The sequence below is a fragment of the Podarcis raffonei genome, chromosome 8 (genome assembly GCF_027172205.1).
Source record: "Podarcis raffonei isolate rPodRaf1 chromosome 8, rPodRaf1.pri, whole genome shotgun sequence".
NCBI classification, from domain to species: Eukaryota; Metazoa; Chordata; class Lepidosauria; order Squamata; family Lacertidae; genus Podarcis; species Podarcis raffonei.
The window spans coordinates 63,416,851-63,434,233 of NC_070609.1; the positions used below are offsets into that span (position 1 = coordinate 63,416,851).

At 47.4% G+C, this 17,383-nt stretch overlaps 1 protein-coding gene across 5 annotated transcripts in view; it reads left to right on the top strand.

Annotated features, from left to right (window-relative positions):
• Window positions 1-648: 648 nt before the first annotated feature.
• The window catches only part of AJAP1 (adherens junctions associated protein 1), a 122,378-nt gene continuing 105,643 nt past the window's right edge, over window positions 649-17,383 (top strand). For 4 of the 5 annotated variants that reach the window (XM_053400401.1, XM_053400399.1, XM_053400403.1 and 1 more), the window contains exon 1: window positions 649-1,401. In XM_053400401.1, coding sequence (XP_053256376.1) covers window positions 1,373-1,401 — 29 coding nt within the window. In that variant the 5' untranslated portion in view covers window positions 649-1,372. Of the gene's footprint in view, window positions 1,402-2,024; window positions 2,122-17,383 lie in introns of those variants that run through there. The other variant, XM_053400400.1, reaches the window with a different exon arrangement.

Here is a 17,383-nt window from a genome sequence, read left to right on the forward strand (position 1 = left end):
GTGGAGTCGCTCCATAACCTTGGTCATATTGGTGGTTCCCTTTTGGACCTTCTCCAACTCTACAATCTCCTTTTATAGGTGAGGCGACCAGAACTGTACACAGCATTACTCCAGATGCGGCCGGACGAGAGATTTGCACAACGGCCTTCTGCTACTGGCAGTTTTATTTTCAATTCCTTTCCTAACGATCCCTAGCGCGGGATTTGCGTTTTCCCACAACTTGCCTCACACTGCATCGACATCGATGCGTCGACATCTTCATCGGGTTATTATATCCACTGATCGTATACTGGACTCAATTTTCCAATAGCCCATCTTGATGTACTCCAAAGAAGCACGCCAAATTTATCAGGTCTGTTTGCAGTGGAGACCAAGCCGGCCATCTGCCAGCTGCCGTCGGTCCTCCTCGCTCAGAAGCAGTCTACCAGACTTCGTGGAAGGCGACCATCCTCCGCCCTGCTGCGCGAAGGCGCCTCCTCCCGCGGCTCCCTGAACGACTCCCCACCTCACCGGTTCAGCCCCCCTATTAGCTCCTGGGGGTGACGTCAGGCGGGGCTGGACCACGCGGCGGCGGCGGCGGAGCGAGCTAGCGAGCGAGCGAGCGAGAGATATCGGAGAAGGCAACGCGCTGCAGCGGCGGCGGCGGCGGCGGTGGCGGCGGCAGCAGCAGCAGCAGCAGCAGCAGCAGCTGAGCCGAGCTGGCGGACGGGCGGACGGACTCCGGGAGCCCCGCCAGCGCTGCCCGGATGCCGTTGAGCCCGCCGGGGCTGAGCTTGCCCCGCTGAGGACCACGCTGCGGCGATCCGGCCGTCCCCACTGAACCCAGACGACCCCCTCCCCACCTCGACAAGGCTGACCACTTCCTCCCCCGCTCCCTCCCCATCCACACAAGAAGGACATCGGCGTCCCCCCATCTTTCCATGGATCTGGGGGGCTCCCTCGAGGCGCTCTCCCCCCAGCTGGGGGAGGAGTTGGACGGACTGCCCCCCTTGTAGAACCCCCCAAACGACTCCCCCGCCTTCAACCTCATCTCTTCCCTCCCCGGAGAAAAAAACAAACCCAAACAAACTTGGGTGCACACTTTTGAGGGGGGAAGGAGCGATGCGGGGTCTGAAATAAGCAACCGATCCCCGTTTAATCCTTAGGGGTTGAAATAGGGGGAACCGCCGATACTCCCCCCCCGGAAAAAAAATCAACCCCCCCCTTTTGGAAACTCTTCCTCTCTCTCTATTGATCGCCTCCCTCCCCCTTGATCCAAACCTGAAAACCCTTCCCTTCCCCTCTTATCCAGTAACGCCCCCCCAACCAAGCACAGATGGCTGGGGCTGTGAAAATTTGATCCCCCCTTTTTTCTGGGTTCCCAGACGTGACAATGTGGATACATCGGTTTTTAGCTACCAGGTAAGAGATTTCAACGGGGGTGGGGGGTGGTTGGAGAAGGGAAGGTGATATATGGGTGTTTGTGACACAAATGCTTTCATCTGGTAAAATCTGGGGCAGGGTGTGTATGCGTGTGGGGGGGATGAACTTGGAAATATGGATATAGGTTATTGGAAGAGCTTCAATATATATCTCCATGTTAAAAAGTGCTATTTGGGTTGGTGGAAGGATGTGCTGGTGGTGACCTTCTGCTTAACTTCTACCCAGCCAAAGGGACGATGAAGCTGGCCAGTTAGTCAAAGACTCTCTTTCCCCAGTTATGCCCAGACTTTTCTGGGGGTGTCCTGTGTGTGATTTTGGAGATTGGGATTTGCTTCCCTGGTTCTGGAAGCAGAGGCGCTCCTTGATGGAGAGGGGACCTTTGCCAGCAGCTCCTGCCCAGGGACCTTCAGAGCTGGGGAGGCAGGCTAGCCTCCCTGACACAGTTAGAGCCCCCAGATCTAGCCAGCAGGAATCCTACGAGTGGGAAATTTAAGCTGTCTATCTTCCTCCTCCTTTCCCCCACCTTCACTGTATATATTGGGGTCAAGCACATTGCGCAGTTGGGCAAACGTGTGTATTTATGTGGGCTGAGACAGTCCCAAGGCGAGGGCATTATCCTCCCTGCACATCTCAGCTGGGGGAGGCTCCGAGCAGGATCTGAAGCTTTCCGATTGCCTGGTCCATGGGACTGGCTCCCAAGTAAGTGGGCACAGGGTTACAGTTCTCAGGGTCACCTGCTTAGAAGAAGCAAAGGAGAGAGAGAGAGAGAGAGAGATGGGGGGGGGGAGAGAGAGATGGGAAGAGAGAGAGAGAACAAGCACAAATTTCAGCCAGTTACAGTGTTCAGCTCCCAGAAGACTGCTGAGGAATGGAATATGTGCAGTGAAGTGATGTGGCAACGTGTGTATGTGTCCCTTTGTCCCTGTTCCTCTTATAGGAACTTGTTATCCATTGGCTAATGGATCTACATGCAGAGACATGCGTGAATTGAAGCCATAAATTGCATGGGTGTTTATGCAACAACCGCCACGCACACACCGGAACATGTGCCCAAGCACCTCCAATTGACACGGGCATCTTTGTTAGTCTTGGCAAGACTCAGACGAGAGTTCCTGGGCAAAGAAGTTGCATTTTTCTAACTGGCTGTAGCATCAGCTTGAGATCAGTTGTGTATTATTATTATTATTATTATTATTATTATTATTATTATTTCAATGCATGGGTGTGGGAATGGAACAGCCTTCAGTTCTCCTGCAACAGATTAATGACTGTCTTTTGCAAGGACGGGTGTGCAAATTCCACCAAGGAACTGCAATCACACACTCTCAAGTTTGATGGCACAATCTGAAGGTGAAAGTGCTTGCCATTCCTGGGAGCTTCGATGTCTCTGTAGAGTGAAGGGTGTGTGTGGTGAGGAGTTTGTGAAAGCAAAATTGTTCTTCGTGTGTCTGTCCACTGGGATGCAGCAGACTCCTGGATTGGGGAGAAAGAGGGCAAAGAAGAAGCTTGGTTTTGCACACAGACTTCTACCTGACAGATTTGGGAGGGAGGGGATGCTACTCCCGTTTATGTGTGGAAGGAGATGGGCACCTCACAATAGGTTTGCATCTTCTTTGAAGCAATTGCTTGGTATGCTTAGTTTTGCAATCTTGGTGAAAATGTTATTTCTTCAGGCAAAGGGATGCAAATATTATACTCCCCCCCCCTTCAGTAATTTTTAACTCTTTACATTTGAACAGTACAAAAGGTATTGATTGGGTGCTGTTGAATAAGAGTGAGCTTTCATGCCCTGTACCCTGACCAGGGTTGTATAGCTTTCTCATGGTCCTTGATGAGATCAAAAGATGAGCCAGGTACTGATCTGATGGTGAATCAGTACCTATTGTCATTTCCTAGAGAATTACAGAATTGTTCTTGAATCAGGTGGACCGAGACCCTGGCTCATTAGATCTGACACACAGGGCCAATGATATTCTATAACCTTCCTCCACCAATGGTGGGACCAGCGAGACTCCTTTATTTCTACTGACTTCTACCATGAGATGGGTCAATTCATTCAAATTTGCACCGCCTAACATCTCATGTCTTCTCCCTATCTACAATAAACTTGAGAGACTGTTTCATGCCAGGTCAGTTCCTTGGTCCATCTCACTTGGTCCATCTCTCTACACTGAGGTCAGCAACTGTCCAAGGCTTCCATCCCTTTAGGAGAAATTGCCAGCAATCAAACCTCGGACCTTCCTGCACCCAACACAAGACATGGTCATCCTGGATGTTAAATGTGATGCTTTCTGTTAAGGTTCCCCTGTGATGCCCTTGTCAAATGGATTTGGTGTAGGCACCCTTGCTTTGTGTCCACGGCACATTTAAATCCGGCTGGGTGAAATGGGTTGCCTGGTGAGCAAGGGGTTGATGTGCAGTCTGGGGGTGTCCTCTAATGTAAGAAAGCACCTGTGTGTTATGGAAGGGTGACAGCAGTGGACTACAGTAGATGACCCTTCACTCTCATCCAGTCCAGCCAGCCACGCTGACCTGCTGTGATCATTTTGCCCACATGTGTTGCGCATTCAGCCGCAGAGTCTCCAGATAGCGTGGTGAGGGTGGGATCTGTTGCCTATTGCCGTCTTATTTTGCTCCAACAGTCCTTTATCCTGTGGACAATATTTCACAATCCGCTCATGGATTTGTGCAGTGGGCAGTCAAATAAACTCCTACGGACGCAGGAGTTAATTGGGCCCTCAGTTCAAGAGCACTGGTGTGGAAATGTTATATAACACATATTTTGTTGCTGTTGCAAGAAAGGTATAAACTGATATTTGTGTCTATCCCCCCCTGCCTTTTGCATTCGAAGGGAATGCAAATTGGGGAATGAGCTTTCCCCAAATCTTTTATGTTAGGAAAGGTCTGTTTCATTTCCCTGCTTCATGCCTCATTTTTTGAGACACGGACAGCATCAGTGGGCATGTATAGGACACCAATCCTTTCTAACAATTATTTGCAAGTGGAGGAAGAAACCACATTTATTCTTTTCCAAAATAAAGACTCCGTCAAACCGTTGAGGCCAGCAAAGTATTTCAACAGCTACAGGGTGATGAAACCCACACCAGTGCAATGGAAAGCATATGAAAAGCAGTAAATTTTCATGGTCATATAGTGAGGGTGGTGTTACGGGAAAACATGCCCCTATTTTTAAATCTATTGTTGTTTTTGTTGGTGCCAGTGCATTTTAAACCCTCCCGTTCTTCTGCAAATCAGTCCGTTTAAAGCAAATGCCCTTAGTGAACTAGGGACTCTGACTGAAGCCGTGTTGTTGCTTGATATTTGGTGGTTATAGCAAGGTCCAAAGATCACTGCAGACACAATACTGCAAGTGCTTGGGGGTTTTATTGGATCAGAAGCTGGCTGTCCCTTTGGATGAGGAGGATGTTGAAATGACAATGCACCACCGCGGTGAAATTAATAGGAGTTCCATCATGGTGTGGAGACCAAGAGGACACCAGAAGAGGTTCTGCCTCCGATCCATAAGAACATGCGAACAGAAGAATAGACTGCTGCATTAGACCAATGGCCCATCTAGTCCAGCACCCTGCTCTCTCAGGGACCAAGCAGATGCTTGTGGAGGAACCCACAAGCAGGATTCAAGGATTCCAGTAACTGCTATTCAGAAACATGACTACGTCCAACCGTGGATTTGGACCCACTGTGTCAAGTTGCCATCGATAGTCTTCTCCTCCATGAACTTATCCATCCAAGTTGGTGGTCCTCATCACCTCTTGTGGGAGCGAGCTCCATCAATGAATGGAGAGCATCTGGAAAGCTCTCTCCAGTTGTGTTTTCAATGGGAGAAGTGGATCTGAATCAGGTCACCACGGGTAATTGCTGGCCTTTGGACTTTTACAAGAGGTGCTGTGCCAACCACTGAGGGGGATTGTGCTCAGAAGAACCTGCCTATGCATGCAGTTCCCTATCTAGGGGGATATTGTAGAGTTGGAAAGGTGCAGAAAAGGGTAACCCAATTGATCAACAAGCTGGGACACCATCTCTTTGGAGGAAGTGTCATAGCGAGAGCCAGTGTGGTGTAATGTTTAGAGCGTAGGACTAAAACCCGGGAGACCCGTGTTGGAGTCCTTCCTCAGCCATGAAGCTGAGTGACCTTGGGCTAGTCATTGCCTCTCAGCCTAGCATACCTCACATGGTTGTTGTTGAGATTACATAAAGAGCAGGTAGAATCATGTATACAATCTTGAGTCCATAGGATGAAAAGGTGAGGTATTGTTCCTCAATGGCATCTCCAAGTAGAATGAGTACAGCCCACTCCCTGAAACCCTGGAAAGCTGCCGATAGGGTAGGCAATACTGAATTAGACGGACAACTGACTTGGTATAAAGCATTATTCCTGCTTTCCTAAGACACATTAGCTGGAGAAAGCCTTTTCGGAGCCTTCAAAAAAGTATTGCTAGCAATCCTCGACATTGGAGAGGAGAGAGACAGACAGAATATTCCCTTATTCCTTGTGGCGTGGAGGCATTTCAGAATTGAGTTTCCCTGGCTTATTACAAGCAATTCCAAGCCCCCCGCACAGCTGGCGCAGAACAAGCCCCCTGATGAAACTTGTTAGGAACAACAGAACACACACAAAATGAAGTACCCAAAATATTATTCATTATTGTAGAGCTAATGGGATGGTAGCTTGGGGCTAGTTTTCTGATCTTGAATGTTTGTTTGGTGCTGTAAAGAATGCGTTATGGAAACAGCAGGAGAGAGAAAGAAAAGGATTTTTATTTTTATTTTTTTTTAAAAAAAGGAAACAACTCTCTCTCTCTCTCTTTAAAGCCCCTTGATCACTTCCTTGCTTCACCTCCTCTCTGAGCTACAACCTCAGCCTCTTGTAAGGCAGGTCCAAGCTGCAAATGTAAGCCAGTTTCAGCACCATGAGTTTCCACCAAGGATTTCAACACAAAACCACTTGTGTGTTTCTGCAGAAGATATAGAAAAGGGCAATAAGAAATGACCAAGGGGAAGAATTCTGAGAGTTGTAGGCTGTGAAGGGTGCTGGGAGGTGTGAAGGGGCCCCTATTTTTGCCTCACAGGGCTATGATACCCAGAATTCTGTGAGGAGATGGACGGATAGTTCAACCGCTCCGAGAATTGCATTTCTGGCTGGAAGAAGAACGAGAGTCTCCTAATAACTCTCAGCTCCCTTAAAAAGCTACAGTTCTGAGTATTTTCTGGGGGACGGACGGACCCAGAAACTGTTTAAAGTGGAATCAGAATGTTTTAAATGCATGTTGTGAAGGTGGCGTTTGTAGAATCTCACCGGGTAACTGCACAGTGGGCAGAATTGAATCTAAGAAAAAGTAAAAGTGTCCATGTATCTTTTATATCACTTGAGGTTTTTTTCCTTCTTCTTATACAATCAAGCTGTATATAAATAAATAAAATAAGAAAAATCCAAGAAGTCCATTTTAGGGCAAAGCCACAGTATAGTCATGCTTAGATAATGGTCAGGTTCAAGGAAATTCAGGGTAGAGCCCACCTGTTCAAGCAGACTGGGATTCAATACATTAGGAAGAACATTAGGAATAACTTTCTGATGGTAAGAACAGTGGACTCCCTCAGAAGGTGGTGGACTCTTCTTCATTGAAGGTTTTCAAGCAGAGGTTGGATGGCCCTCTGTTTTAGCTGTGATTCCTGCATTCTGGGGGTGGGACTAGATGACATTTGGGCTCCCTTACAACTCTACCATTCTATGAATACATTTCCCAGGGCATTCTTTATAAAATATGTATTTAAATGTGAATGTCCATGGCAAATGGGATGGAGTAGACTGATAGATGAGCCCATGCAGATTGGGAAAAGAAGACTAGTTTGCCAATTTGGGAACTGAAAACCATTCCGATAAGGCTGGTGGAATTTTGCTTGGCACGCACTTCTCTAATTGACATGCACATTCTACTTGCCGCCCTTTCGAGGATCCAATAACAACGGAATAACTTTTCCCTGCTGGAGATCCTGTCTCTTTGAACAGGGAGCCATTCCTCCCTCCCCCAAGCCTCTGAATAATTGCAGCAATAATGTTTGGAATCAGCACAGTGTTCCTTTGTGTTGTGAGTGCGCACGCACACACACACACACACACACACACACACACGAGTGAAGTGAGGAATGAGGAGCTGACTCAGTTGCTTAGCAGACAGCATCCCCCTTGCTGTCTTTTATTCAGAAGAGCCCAGGCCTTGGGCTGGAGGAGAAGGAAAAGCTGAAACAGCGACACACACACAGAGAGATTCCCCTTTCTTGATCTCCAGAGAAGCGCTGTTTTGGCAGTTTTCGCTTCTATCCTCCAGCGGTCAAGCGGTTGTGCATTATGCATGCAGGAGGGGTGTGTGTGTGTGTTTAAAACCCTGCTGTCCATCTGATGCTCTCTCTCTCTCTCTCCCTGCTCCCCCCCACCAAATTGGTATCCGGACCTTGTAACATGTGCTCTCCGTTATAGCCCAGCAATTCGGAGACATCCAGCGACGGCCTTTGGGGAAGAACGCGCTCCTTACTCATGCGTGTCAATAACAATTACACCTCCGATAGTTGTGCGTCTGTATACACGGCGACGCTGGCTCCAGTGCCCGTCTGCCCATCTGCTTGGGGGCCGTGGCGAGTCTTATGTAACCACCATCTGATTAAAATAGGTAATTGCTACAGTTTCTCCCAAGGAGGACGGGAGGGGCGGCTGGCGGGGGGACGGGGGGGGCATAAGCTGCTGCAGAAAAGATTATGGCTGCGTCTTCCCTTAGCCAGGAATGACACTACCTCAGCTTAAGAAATGGAGTGTGGGTGAATGAAGCAGAGGAGCCTCAGTGGCATGAGAGAATTCCTGGATGGAGATGCGGAGTGGGACATCTGGCTACCACTTGAAAAAAAATATATCTTTGCATCTGTTCCTCTTCTCTTCCCCAGTAAAGCCTAGGTTGTGTGATATGAGGGTTTCTTACACGATGTACCCTTTCAGCTGCCCCAGAGGCTTAGTAAGGGCAGCAGGCTGGGCAGAGTAACACCAATGCAGCTCCACAATATGGTGCATTGGTAGCCATTGTGGTGCCCTCCAGATGTTATTTCATAGAAGCATAGCATTGTAGAGTTGGAAGGATCAGCTAGTCAAACTCCCTGCAATGCAGGAATCAGAGCTAAAGAATCCCTGACAGATTGCCATCCAACCTCTGTTAAAAAAACCCCAAACCTCCAAGGAGGGTTATTTGTTACGTCTGTGATCCACGTTTCCTCCAAGGACCTCAAGCTGGCATGCACAGTTTGCCTCCCTCTCTAATTTAATCCCTCACAACAATCCTGTGAGGTAGATTAGGCTGAGAGGCAGGGACTGTCTCCAGGTCACCCAGGGAGTTTCATGGCTGAGTGGTGATTTGAACTTGGGTCTCCCAATTCCTGGTGCAATGCTCTAACAGCTGCACCATACTGGCTCTCATTTATTAAATTTCATCATCTCCAGCTAGCATGGTCAATGGTTAGGGAGAATGAGAGCTGCCTGGAATGAACATCATTGACCTTTCAGTCCTTGCATTCAGCCCTTCATTATCATTGACTGGAGGGAGGGGGGAAGCAGGGGCATGTGATTCTACCCAATTTCTGCTGTCAAAACAGCAGCAGCTGCCATCTTGGTTTCTGCGCAACTCATTTTTCTGTTGATTCCCTGCAGAATATGAGCAGTGATGCATGTGTTGCTATCTTCCAAGGTTTGGGCTGTAGAATGCTTGGTTGCCCCCATGTGGAAATAACTACCTGCATAAGAACGTAAGATACACCTGCTGGATCAGGCCAGCGGCCCATCTAGTCCAGTATCCTGTTCTCAGAGTGGCTGCTCAGATGCCTGTGGGAAACCAGTAAGCAGGACCCAAGCACAAGAGCAGCCAGTGTGGTGTAGTGGTTAAGAGTGGTAGTCTCGTAATCTGGGGAACTGGGTTCGTGTCTCCGCTCCTCCACATGCAGCTGCTGGGTGACCTTGGGCTAGTCACAGTTCTCTGAAGTCTCTCAGCCCCACTCACCTCACAGAGTGTTTGTTGTGGGGGAGGAAGGGAAAAGAGAATGTTAGCCGCTTTGAGACTCCTTTGGGTAGTGATAAAGTGGGATATCAAATCCAAACTCCTCCTCCTCCTCCTCTTCTTCTTCTGCTTCTGCTTCTGCTTCCAGCAGTTGGTGTTCAGGAGCATGGCTGCCTCTGACTGTGGAGGCAGAGTATAGCTGCCATGGCTAGTAGCCATTGATAGCCTTCTCCTCCTCCATCAACTTGTCCTGTCCTCTTTTAAAGCCATCCACGTTGATGGCCATCACTGCCTCCTGCAAGAGGGACTTCCATCATTTACCTGCTACAGCAGCATATGGTGATATCTAGAGGGAAGTCCGTGAATGTGTTTGTTTACTCATATGTTCATTTCTCTCATTTTCCGTCCCATCAATGTCCCTCAAAGTAGCTAAGAAATCAAATTGGGGAAAAAGAACTAAAAAGAACCAGAAATTCACACCAAAGTGTGTTAACACAGTAGTTAAACAGTACGACAGCTGGCTCTCAAAGGAGGGAGAACACAAATGCAGTTGTCATTCATAAGAAAGGCTTTATGATGAATGAGTCCTCCCCCTGCACCCCCAGTGTTTCTCCTAAAAGGAGCCTGATAGGCTGCCATGAGTCATGCCAGAGTTCTCCTCTCAACCCCTAGGGGCTTGGGGCGTGTATGTTTTAGGTCCTACAGATAAGGACCCAGGTCTAGGGAGGAAAATTACAATGAGCTTTGGATTCACTTTATCATGTCCAGAGTATGCCAAATCTTATGGAAGCTCCTCAGAACATAAGGGGTCGCTTAGGGACGCAGGTGGTGCTGTGGTCTAAACCACTGAGCCTCTTGGGCTTGCCAATTGGAAAGTCAGCAGTTCGAATCCCCACAATGGAGGGAACTCCCATTGCTCTGTCCCAGCTCCTGCCAACCTAGCAGTTTGAAAGCATGCCAGTGCAAGTAGATAAATAGGTACTGCTGTGGCAGGAAGGTAAACGGTGTTTCCGTGCGCTCTGGTTTCCGTCACAGTGTTCTGTTGTGCCAGAAGTGGTTTAGTCATGCTGGCCACATGATCCGGAAAGCTGTCTGTGGACAGACACCGGCTCCCTCAGCCTGAAAGCAAGATGAACACCGCAACCCCATAGTTGCCTTTGACTGGACTTAACCGTCATGGGGTCCTTTTTTTTTTTTAGCTTAGCAACAATGCCGTCTAACACATAGGAAAGATTTTAGCAAGAAATTCAGAAGCCAATGATGACTGTCAGCAAAGTGCCATCAGAGGGGTGGGCGGTCAAATGGATACATTGGCACAGAGATTTCCACATTATGGGTGACCCATCTAAGAAGGCCCCACCACATACAATTGGTGGCTGCAGGATCCATTAGAGACTTGGAGGTTTTTGAGCAGAGCCTGGATGGCCAGGTATTCTTTAGCTGTAATTCCTGCATTCCAGGGGGTTGGACTAGATGACCCTTGGGATTCCTTCAGACTCTACCATTCTATAAGTATATAGTATAAATGGGGGGGGGGGGAGAGGAAAATTCAGGGGAATTACCCAGCTAGGTCATACTCAGAGTAGACCCATTGACATTGGTAAGTTACTTTGGTTTCAAATCAATTCAAGGTGCTGGCTTTGACCTATGCTGTTGAGGACCCTAAGACCCCAAGGACTGCCTCTCCCCACATGAACTGACCCCAAACCCCAACTAGTTCCAAAGAGCTGCAGCCAGACTGTTGCCTGGGTCTGGGTCTGGTTATAGTTCCACTGGTCATTGGTTTGTTTCTGGGCACAATTCCAAGTGCTGTTTATGACCTATAAAGCCCTAAACATCTTAGGCCCAGGCTATCTGAACAACTGTATTCCCCCATATGGACCTGCCTGGGCTCTGAGATCTTCAGGGGATGCTCTTTTCTCAGTCCTCCACCATCATGGGCACATTTGGTGGGGATGCAGGAGAGGGCCTTCTCAGTGGCTGCTCCCAGGCTTTGGAATTCCCTTCCTAGAGAAGCCAGACTGGCTCCCTCCTTGTTGTCCTCCCACCTGCAGGTGAACATGGTTTTATTCCAACAGTCCTTTGGGAGAAGACTTTTTAAAAAAAGGGATTTTCATAGTGCGGTGCTGCTTTCAACCATTGGCATTTTAGTAGATATGTTTTTAAATCATTCTAATTTGATTATAGTCTCATTCCTTTCTATTACCTTTTCTGTGTATTGAGCTTCCTGCATTTTATCTGTGTTGTTGTTTTTTTTTTTTAAAGCCATATTGAGTCCCAGTCTGGGAAAAAAGATGGAATATAAATATATAAATATCATCACCATTTGAGGCCTTTCTTCGTGTGCCCTCTTCACGGGAGGTTCAGAGGGTGGTGACACAAGATCAAGCCTGTTCAGTGTTAGAATGTGGAACTGTGGAATGCTTGTGCCTGGTGCAATCATTCCCACCCGCTCCTTCTACTTTTAGGCACTCGGTAAATATTTTATCTTTACCTGGCCTTTTGGCTTTTAATTTGCTAGGTGGCATCGTGGATTCTTTCGGTGGAGTGGGACCTGAAAGCTCTGCCTTTTTATCTGTATGGCTGTGTTTCGAGATGCTCTATTGGGTGTTTTTAATTCAAATATTTGAAGGGCTGTTGCATGGAAGATGGAGCAAGCTTGGGTTTCATTTGAAACCCAAACCAATGGATTTCAAATGACAAAGGTGGAGTGTCTCCACTCCCATCGTTCTGCCCGGACACTGAGGTCCAGTGCCGAGGGCCTTCTGGCAGTTCCCTCACTGCGAGAAGCCAAGTTACAGGGAACCAGACAGAGGGCCTTCTCGGTAGTGGCACCAGCCTTGTGGAATGCCCTCCCACCAGATGTCAAAGAGAAAAACAACTACCAGACTTTTAGAAGACATCTGAAGGCAGTCCTGTTTAGGGAAGTTTTTAATGTTTAATAGACTACTGTATTTTAATATTCTGTTGGAAGCCACCCAGAGTGGCTGGGGAAAACCAGCCAGATGGGCGGGGTATAAATAATAAAATTATTATTACTACTACTACTACTACTACTATTATTATTATTATTATTATTATTATTATTATTATTATTCCAACTAAACATCAGGTAGCACACCCTGATGATAAGAGCTGTTTGACAGTGGAACAGGCAGACAACTCTTGGGGCATGGTGAGATCTCCGTCCTTGGAGCTTCTTAAACAGAGATGGTCATGGATTCTTCATTTGTGATTTCTGCATTGCAGGGTGTTGCACTAGATGACCTTCAGTTCTGTGATTCTACGTGGCACATGGATCTGTCTGAGGAAAGGAACTTTGAGAGCCACTGCTAGGCTTTTTACTTACCAATAAGAGAAGCTGGGAGCAGAAACTGCCTCCTCCCAAGGCTGAGGGCGACCTCAAAGAGGAGGTAAAACCAGATGGTGGCTTAATCACAGACAAACTATCCTCATCTCATATCTTAAAATTCAGGAATGCCTCTAAACAAGGCCCACAAAGACACGACCCTCTGTGCTTTTTAAGTGGACTATTTATTTTCCGTGGAGATCTGCAAGGCACCATAACCTTACAGAGCTCGAGGGAAGGCAGGAAGCCGCAGCTTGTGCTGGCCAACATGCAGAGCTTCTTTTTTACAAAAAAACAACCTGAAATTTTATGGAAGGCTCATATCGCATTGCCAACTGCATTGTCTTGAGAAGGGAGCTGCTGATCAATTCTGAAGAGCAACTCCACCAGGCATTACTGACACAATGCACTTTGCAGGCAGGCATCCAGGACATTTTTTTTAATTGTTGCTGGAAGTGTGTGTGTGCAGGGGGAGGCCTTGGGGGAGGCAATTTCTTAGCATTCCTTCCAGGAGACAATTTCTTATATTTTTAAAAAGGTATGCCAGGCTCCAGCAAATCCTAGAATCCCGTTTTTCTCCATTCCCAGAATTAAAGAATTTGGGTCCACTTAATTTACCAGGAATGCACTCTGGACATGTTCAGGCATGCTGTGGGCTTTACAGTAATGTCATTAGGGGTGGAAAAATCTGTCAATTTCAGATTTTTTGTTGTTTCTCCTTTTGCCACCGTTGTTCACCACATTTCCACATCGCTTTGTTATTTATTCATCTTTAAAAGCTGCAGGTAAATTCATCAGCATTTCACCCATGCATATGTCTCCTAATACACATATTTATTTTTGGTATGCTGATCTGCTTAATATACAGTTTTCGTATGTAATTCCCCATAATAAAATACATTTTTGTAAGTTATTTTTGCCAAGAATGCATTTTAAGTCGCACTAATTGAGATTCGGGGCTTGGGGGCTTGGAAAAAATTTGAAGAGGTGAGAATTTTGTAGGATACCTACATTCTGGTTCAGATATTGTTTTTGGAAGAATGAATTAGGGAGAGACACATTAAATGTGGTCTAATTCCCACCCCTGCCCCCATTAATAATAATAATAATAATTTAATTTATACCCCACCCGCCCCAGCCAAGGCTGGGCTCAGGGAGGCTAACACCAAATATAAATTACAATAAAACGTAATGGAAAAAAGTTAATTAAAATACAGCTTAAAATACAGCTTAAAATGCAGCCCCATTTTAGTAGCAGCCCATAAGTCAAGACCATAAAGGGAGGAAACATCAGATATTCACCTGAGCCAGCTATCCATGCTGATCCTACATGGGCCAGCAAAAAAAAACAAAAACCCCAAGGAAAAATTTATATATCAAATCCCATACAAGGGGTCAGAGTGAGTCTAAGCCGAAGGCCAGGCGGAACAGCTCCAACTTGCAGGCCCTGCAGAAAGATGTCAAATCCCGCAGGGCCCTGGTCTTTCGTGACAGAGTGTTCCACCAAGCTGGGGCCAGTGTTGAAAAAGCCCTGGCCCTATTTGAGACCAATCTAACCTCCTTGAGGCTCAGGACCTCCAAAGTGTTGTTATTTATGGACCTTAAGGTCCTCCGCGGGGCATACCAGGAGAGGCAGTCCTAGACCACATAGGGCTTTAAAGGTCAAAACCAGCACCTTAAACCTGACCCTGTACTCCACCGGGAGCCAATGCAGCTAGTAAAGCACTGGATGAATGTGATCCCGCAGCAAGGACCCCGTATGGAGCCTCGCCGCAGCATTCTGCACCCGCTGGAGTTTCTGGGTCAGCTTCAAGGGCAGCCCCGGGTAGAGCAAGTTACAATAATCAAGCCTGGAGGTGACCATCACACGGATCACTGTGGCCAGGTTGGGACGGGAAAGGTAAGAGACCAACTGCTTAAGACCTATATGTTCACTCACAATAGATGTGGGAGGCAAGCAGGGAGAAAGGGCTTTAGGAGCCAAAAGGGGAAGAATAGAAGCATCCCCAGAACTTTTTAAATGGCAAGTAATACTCACCAATTTGTGACCTTGCTCTAGTATCAATCTTCCCATTTCATCCAGCCAGCCAAGGTTAATCTCAACTATGGTTTGTTTAAAACTTTAAACCATCACCCATAAAGCCAACTTCTTTCAAGAAACCATTATTTATCTATGGTATTTTTTTTACTGTACTCTTAGCTGAAAAGGACAGACAGAACTGGGGGACCCATGTCCTCATGCTTACCATGACAAAAGGAAAGAGGAGGGAGGGGAGAAAAAGCAAGCTCTGACACTTGTTCCCAAAATTCTTAGGTGGGATGGAAGCAGCTCAGGGATAGGAGATTGTTGCTTAGCAAAACCGATGGAATGGTCCAGCTTCCCTTCTCTTCTCCCCTGTGCTATAGCCAGATGGGAAGCCTGCTGCCAGGTGACAGTTGATAGAGGGATAAGTTAGATGAGGCTGACTTCTTCTTTTCTGCATGGCCCTACTGCCCTCCTAATCTTCTGCTGCAGAATGAGAGAAGAACAAGAGGCTTGTTGTTTAGGGCTCAGCCTCTCTACTCTCAATCTCAGGTCTGTCTCTCTGCCTTCCTGCATCAGTGCTTTTTTCAGCTCCTAAGGCACAGCAAGCAGGACAGTGCAGCCAGTTGCTGCATCGAAGAAAATGAACTGTCCTTCACTTTTTCCTTTATCAATTAGTGCTGATTACAACAGATGCATGTATTGGGTTTTTTTGCCTGATAATCCAGTGGATGGATGGCCAGCTCTCTAGCCAATCTAAGAGGTAGATAAGATTCCCCCAAGGGCCCTGAACATGCCATGACAGCAGAATGTCCAGGGGAAAAAAAAGATATTTCAGTCCCTAGTAAATGCAGCCATTATTTCTCACCAGTCACCACAACAACCCAAGGGTTTAAAACAGAATGAGTGTTGCTGAGTCTCTCTCTCTCTCTCTCTCTCTGGCGTTCCAGGCAATCCCAGCCAGGCTGTAACTGCTGCAACCGTTTCTGAGGGCTTTTTATTATAAGCAAATAAAAAAACAACAGAGTTTTATGGAATTTAGCCCCAGTCTCTCAGCAATCAGCTGTTGACATCAGCCAAGTGCTTTTAGCAAGCGAATCCATTGCTGCCGTGGAAGTGGGATTTAAGGAAGAGAGCAGCTAGAACTTGCTCTCAGGCACTGCTTTGTATCTCTATAAATGGAAACTGAAGAGCATTGGTGTTAACTGAGAAGTTCCATGCTAGAGCTCGTATGTTCCAATTGCCTGAGTTTAACCAGGGCAGCCCCTCTTTTTTCCTTTGGGGGGAAATGCTTGTTAACGTTCCCTTGGAGTGGTTTTTAGTACCGACGTCCAATCCTAGCTCTCTCCAGAGAACATATAGGGACATCTGAACATCAGAAGAGGTGGATCAAGTCAATGGCCCAGCTAGGCCAGCATCCTGTTCTCACAGTGGCCACCCAGATGCTCCAATGGGAAATCCTCAAGCAGGACGCAAGCTCAAGAGCACCTGGCACCCCATGGTTTCCAACCACTAGAATTCAGAGGCATTGCGTCCTCCAACCATAGAGGCAGAGCAAAGCTTTCTTGTCTAGTAATGCCTCCTTTTGTCTGTCCTGAATCTTCCACCACTCAGATTCACTGGAGTTTTCGTGTTATGAGAGGAGCAAAACCTTATCCACTTTACCCATGCCAGGCATCATTTTATAAACTTCTGTCACATCACCTCTTACTAATGTAAGAAGTCCCAAATACTGCCTGAGGGGTTGAAGGTTCAGTGAGCAGGTGCTAAGAACAGCAGCAGAGGTAGATATAATCCAAACAAGGGCTGAGAATCCCGTGAGGGTGAGGATAATAGATGGGGCAGAGTCCCGGATAACAAGGACTAGGGGAGGCAACATTTTCAGGACCATGGATAGGTCACTGCTTGCACCAGCTGAGGGATGCTGTTGTGGCCACCAGCCTAAAGGTAAAGGTAAAGGGACCCCTGACCATTAGGTCCAGTTGCAAACGACTCTGGGGTTGTGGCGCTCATCTTGCTTTACTGGCCGAGGGAGCTGGCGTACACCTTCCGGGTCATGTGGCCAGCATGACTAAGCCACTTTTGGCGAAACCAGAGCAGCGCACAGAAACGCCGTTTACCTTCCCGCCAGAGCAATAGCTATTTATCTACTTGCACTTTGACGTGCTTTCAAACTGCTGGGTTTGCAGGAGCTGGGACTGAGCAACGGGAGCTCACCCTGTCATGGGGATTCAAACCGCCGACCTTCCAATCGGCAAGCCCAAGGCACAGTGGTTTAACCCACAGAGCCACCCGTGCCCCTACAGCCACCAGCCTAGACAGCTTTAAAAGAGGATAGGACAAATTCATGGGGGATATCAGCTGTAACTAGTCATGATGGCTATGTTCTACCTCCACTATCAGTAGCTTCTGAGAACCAGCTGCTGGAAACCACAGGAGGGGACACTGCTTTTCTACTCAAATCTTGCCTGCTGGTTTCCCATAGGCATCTGGTTGGTCACTGTGAAAACAGGATGATGGATTCAATGGGCCATTGAC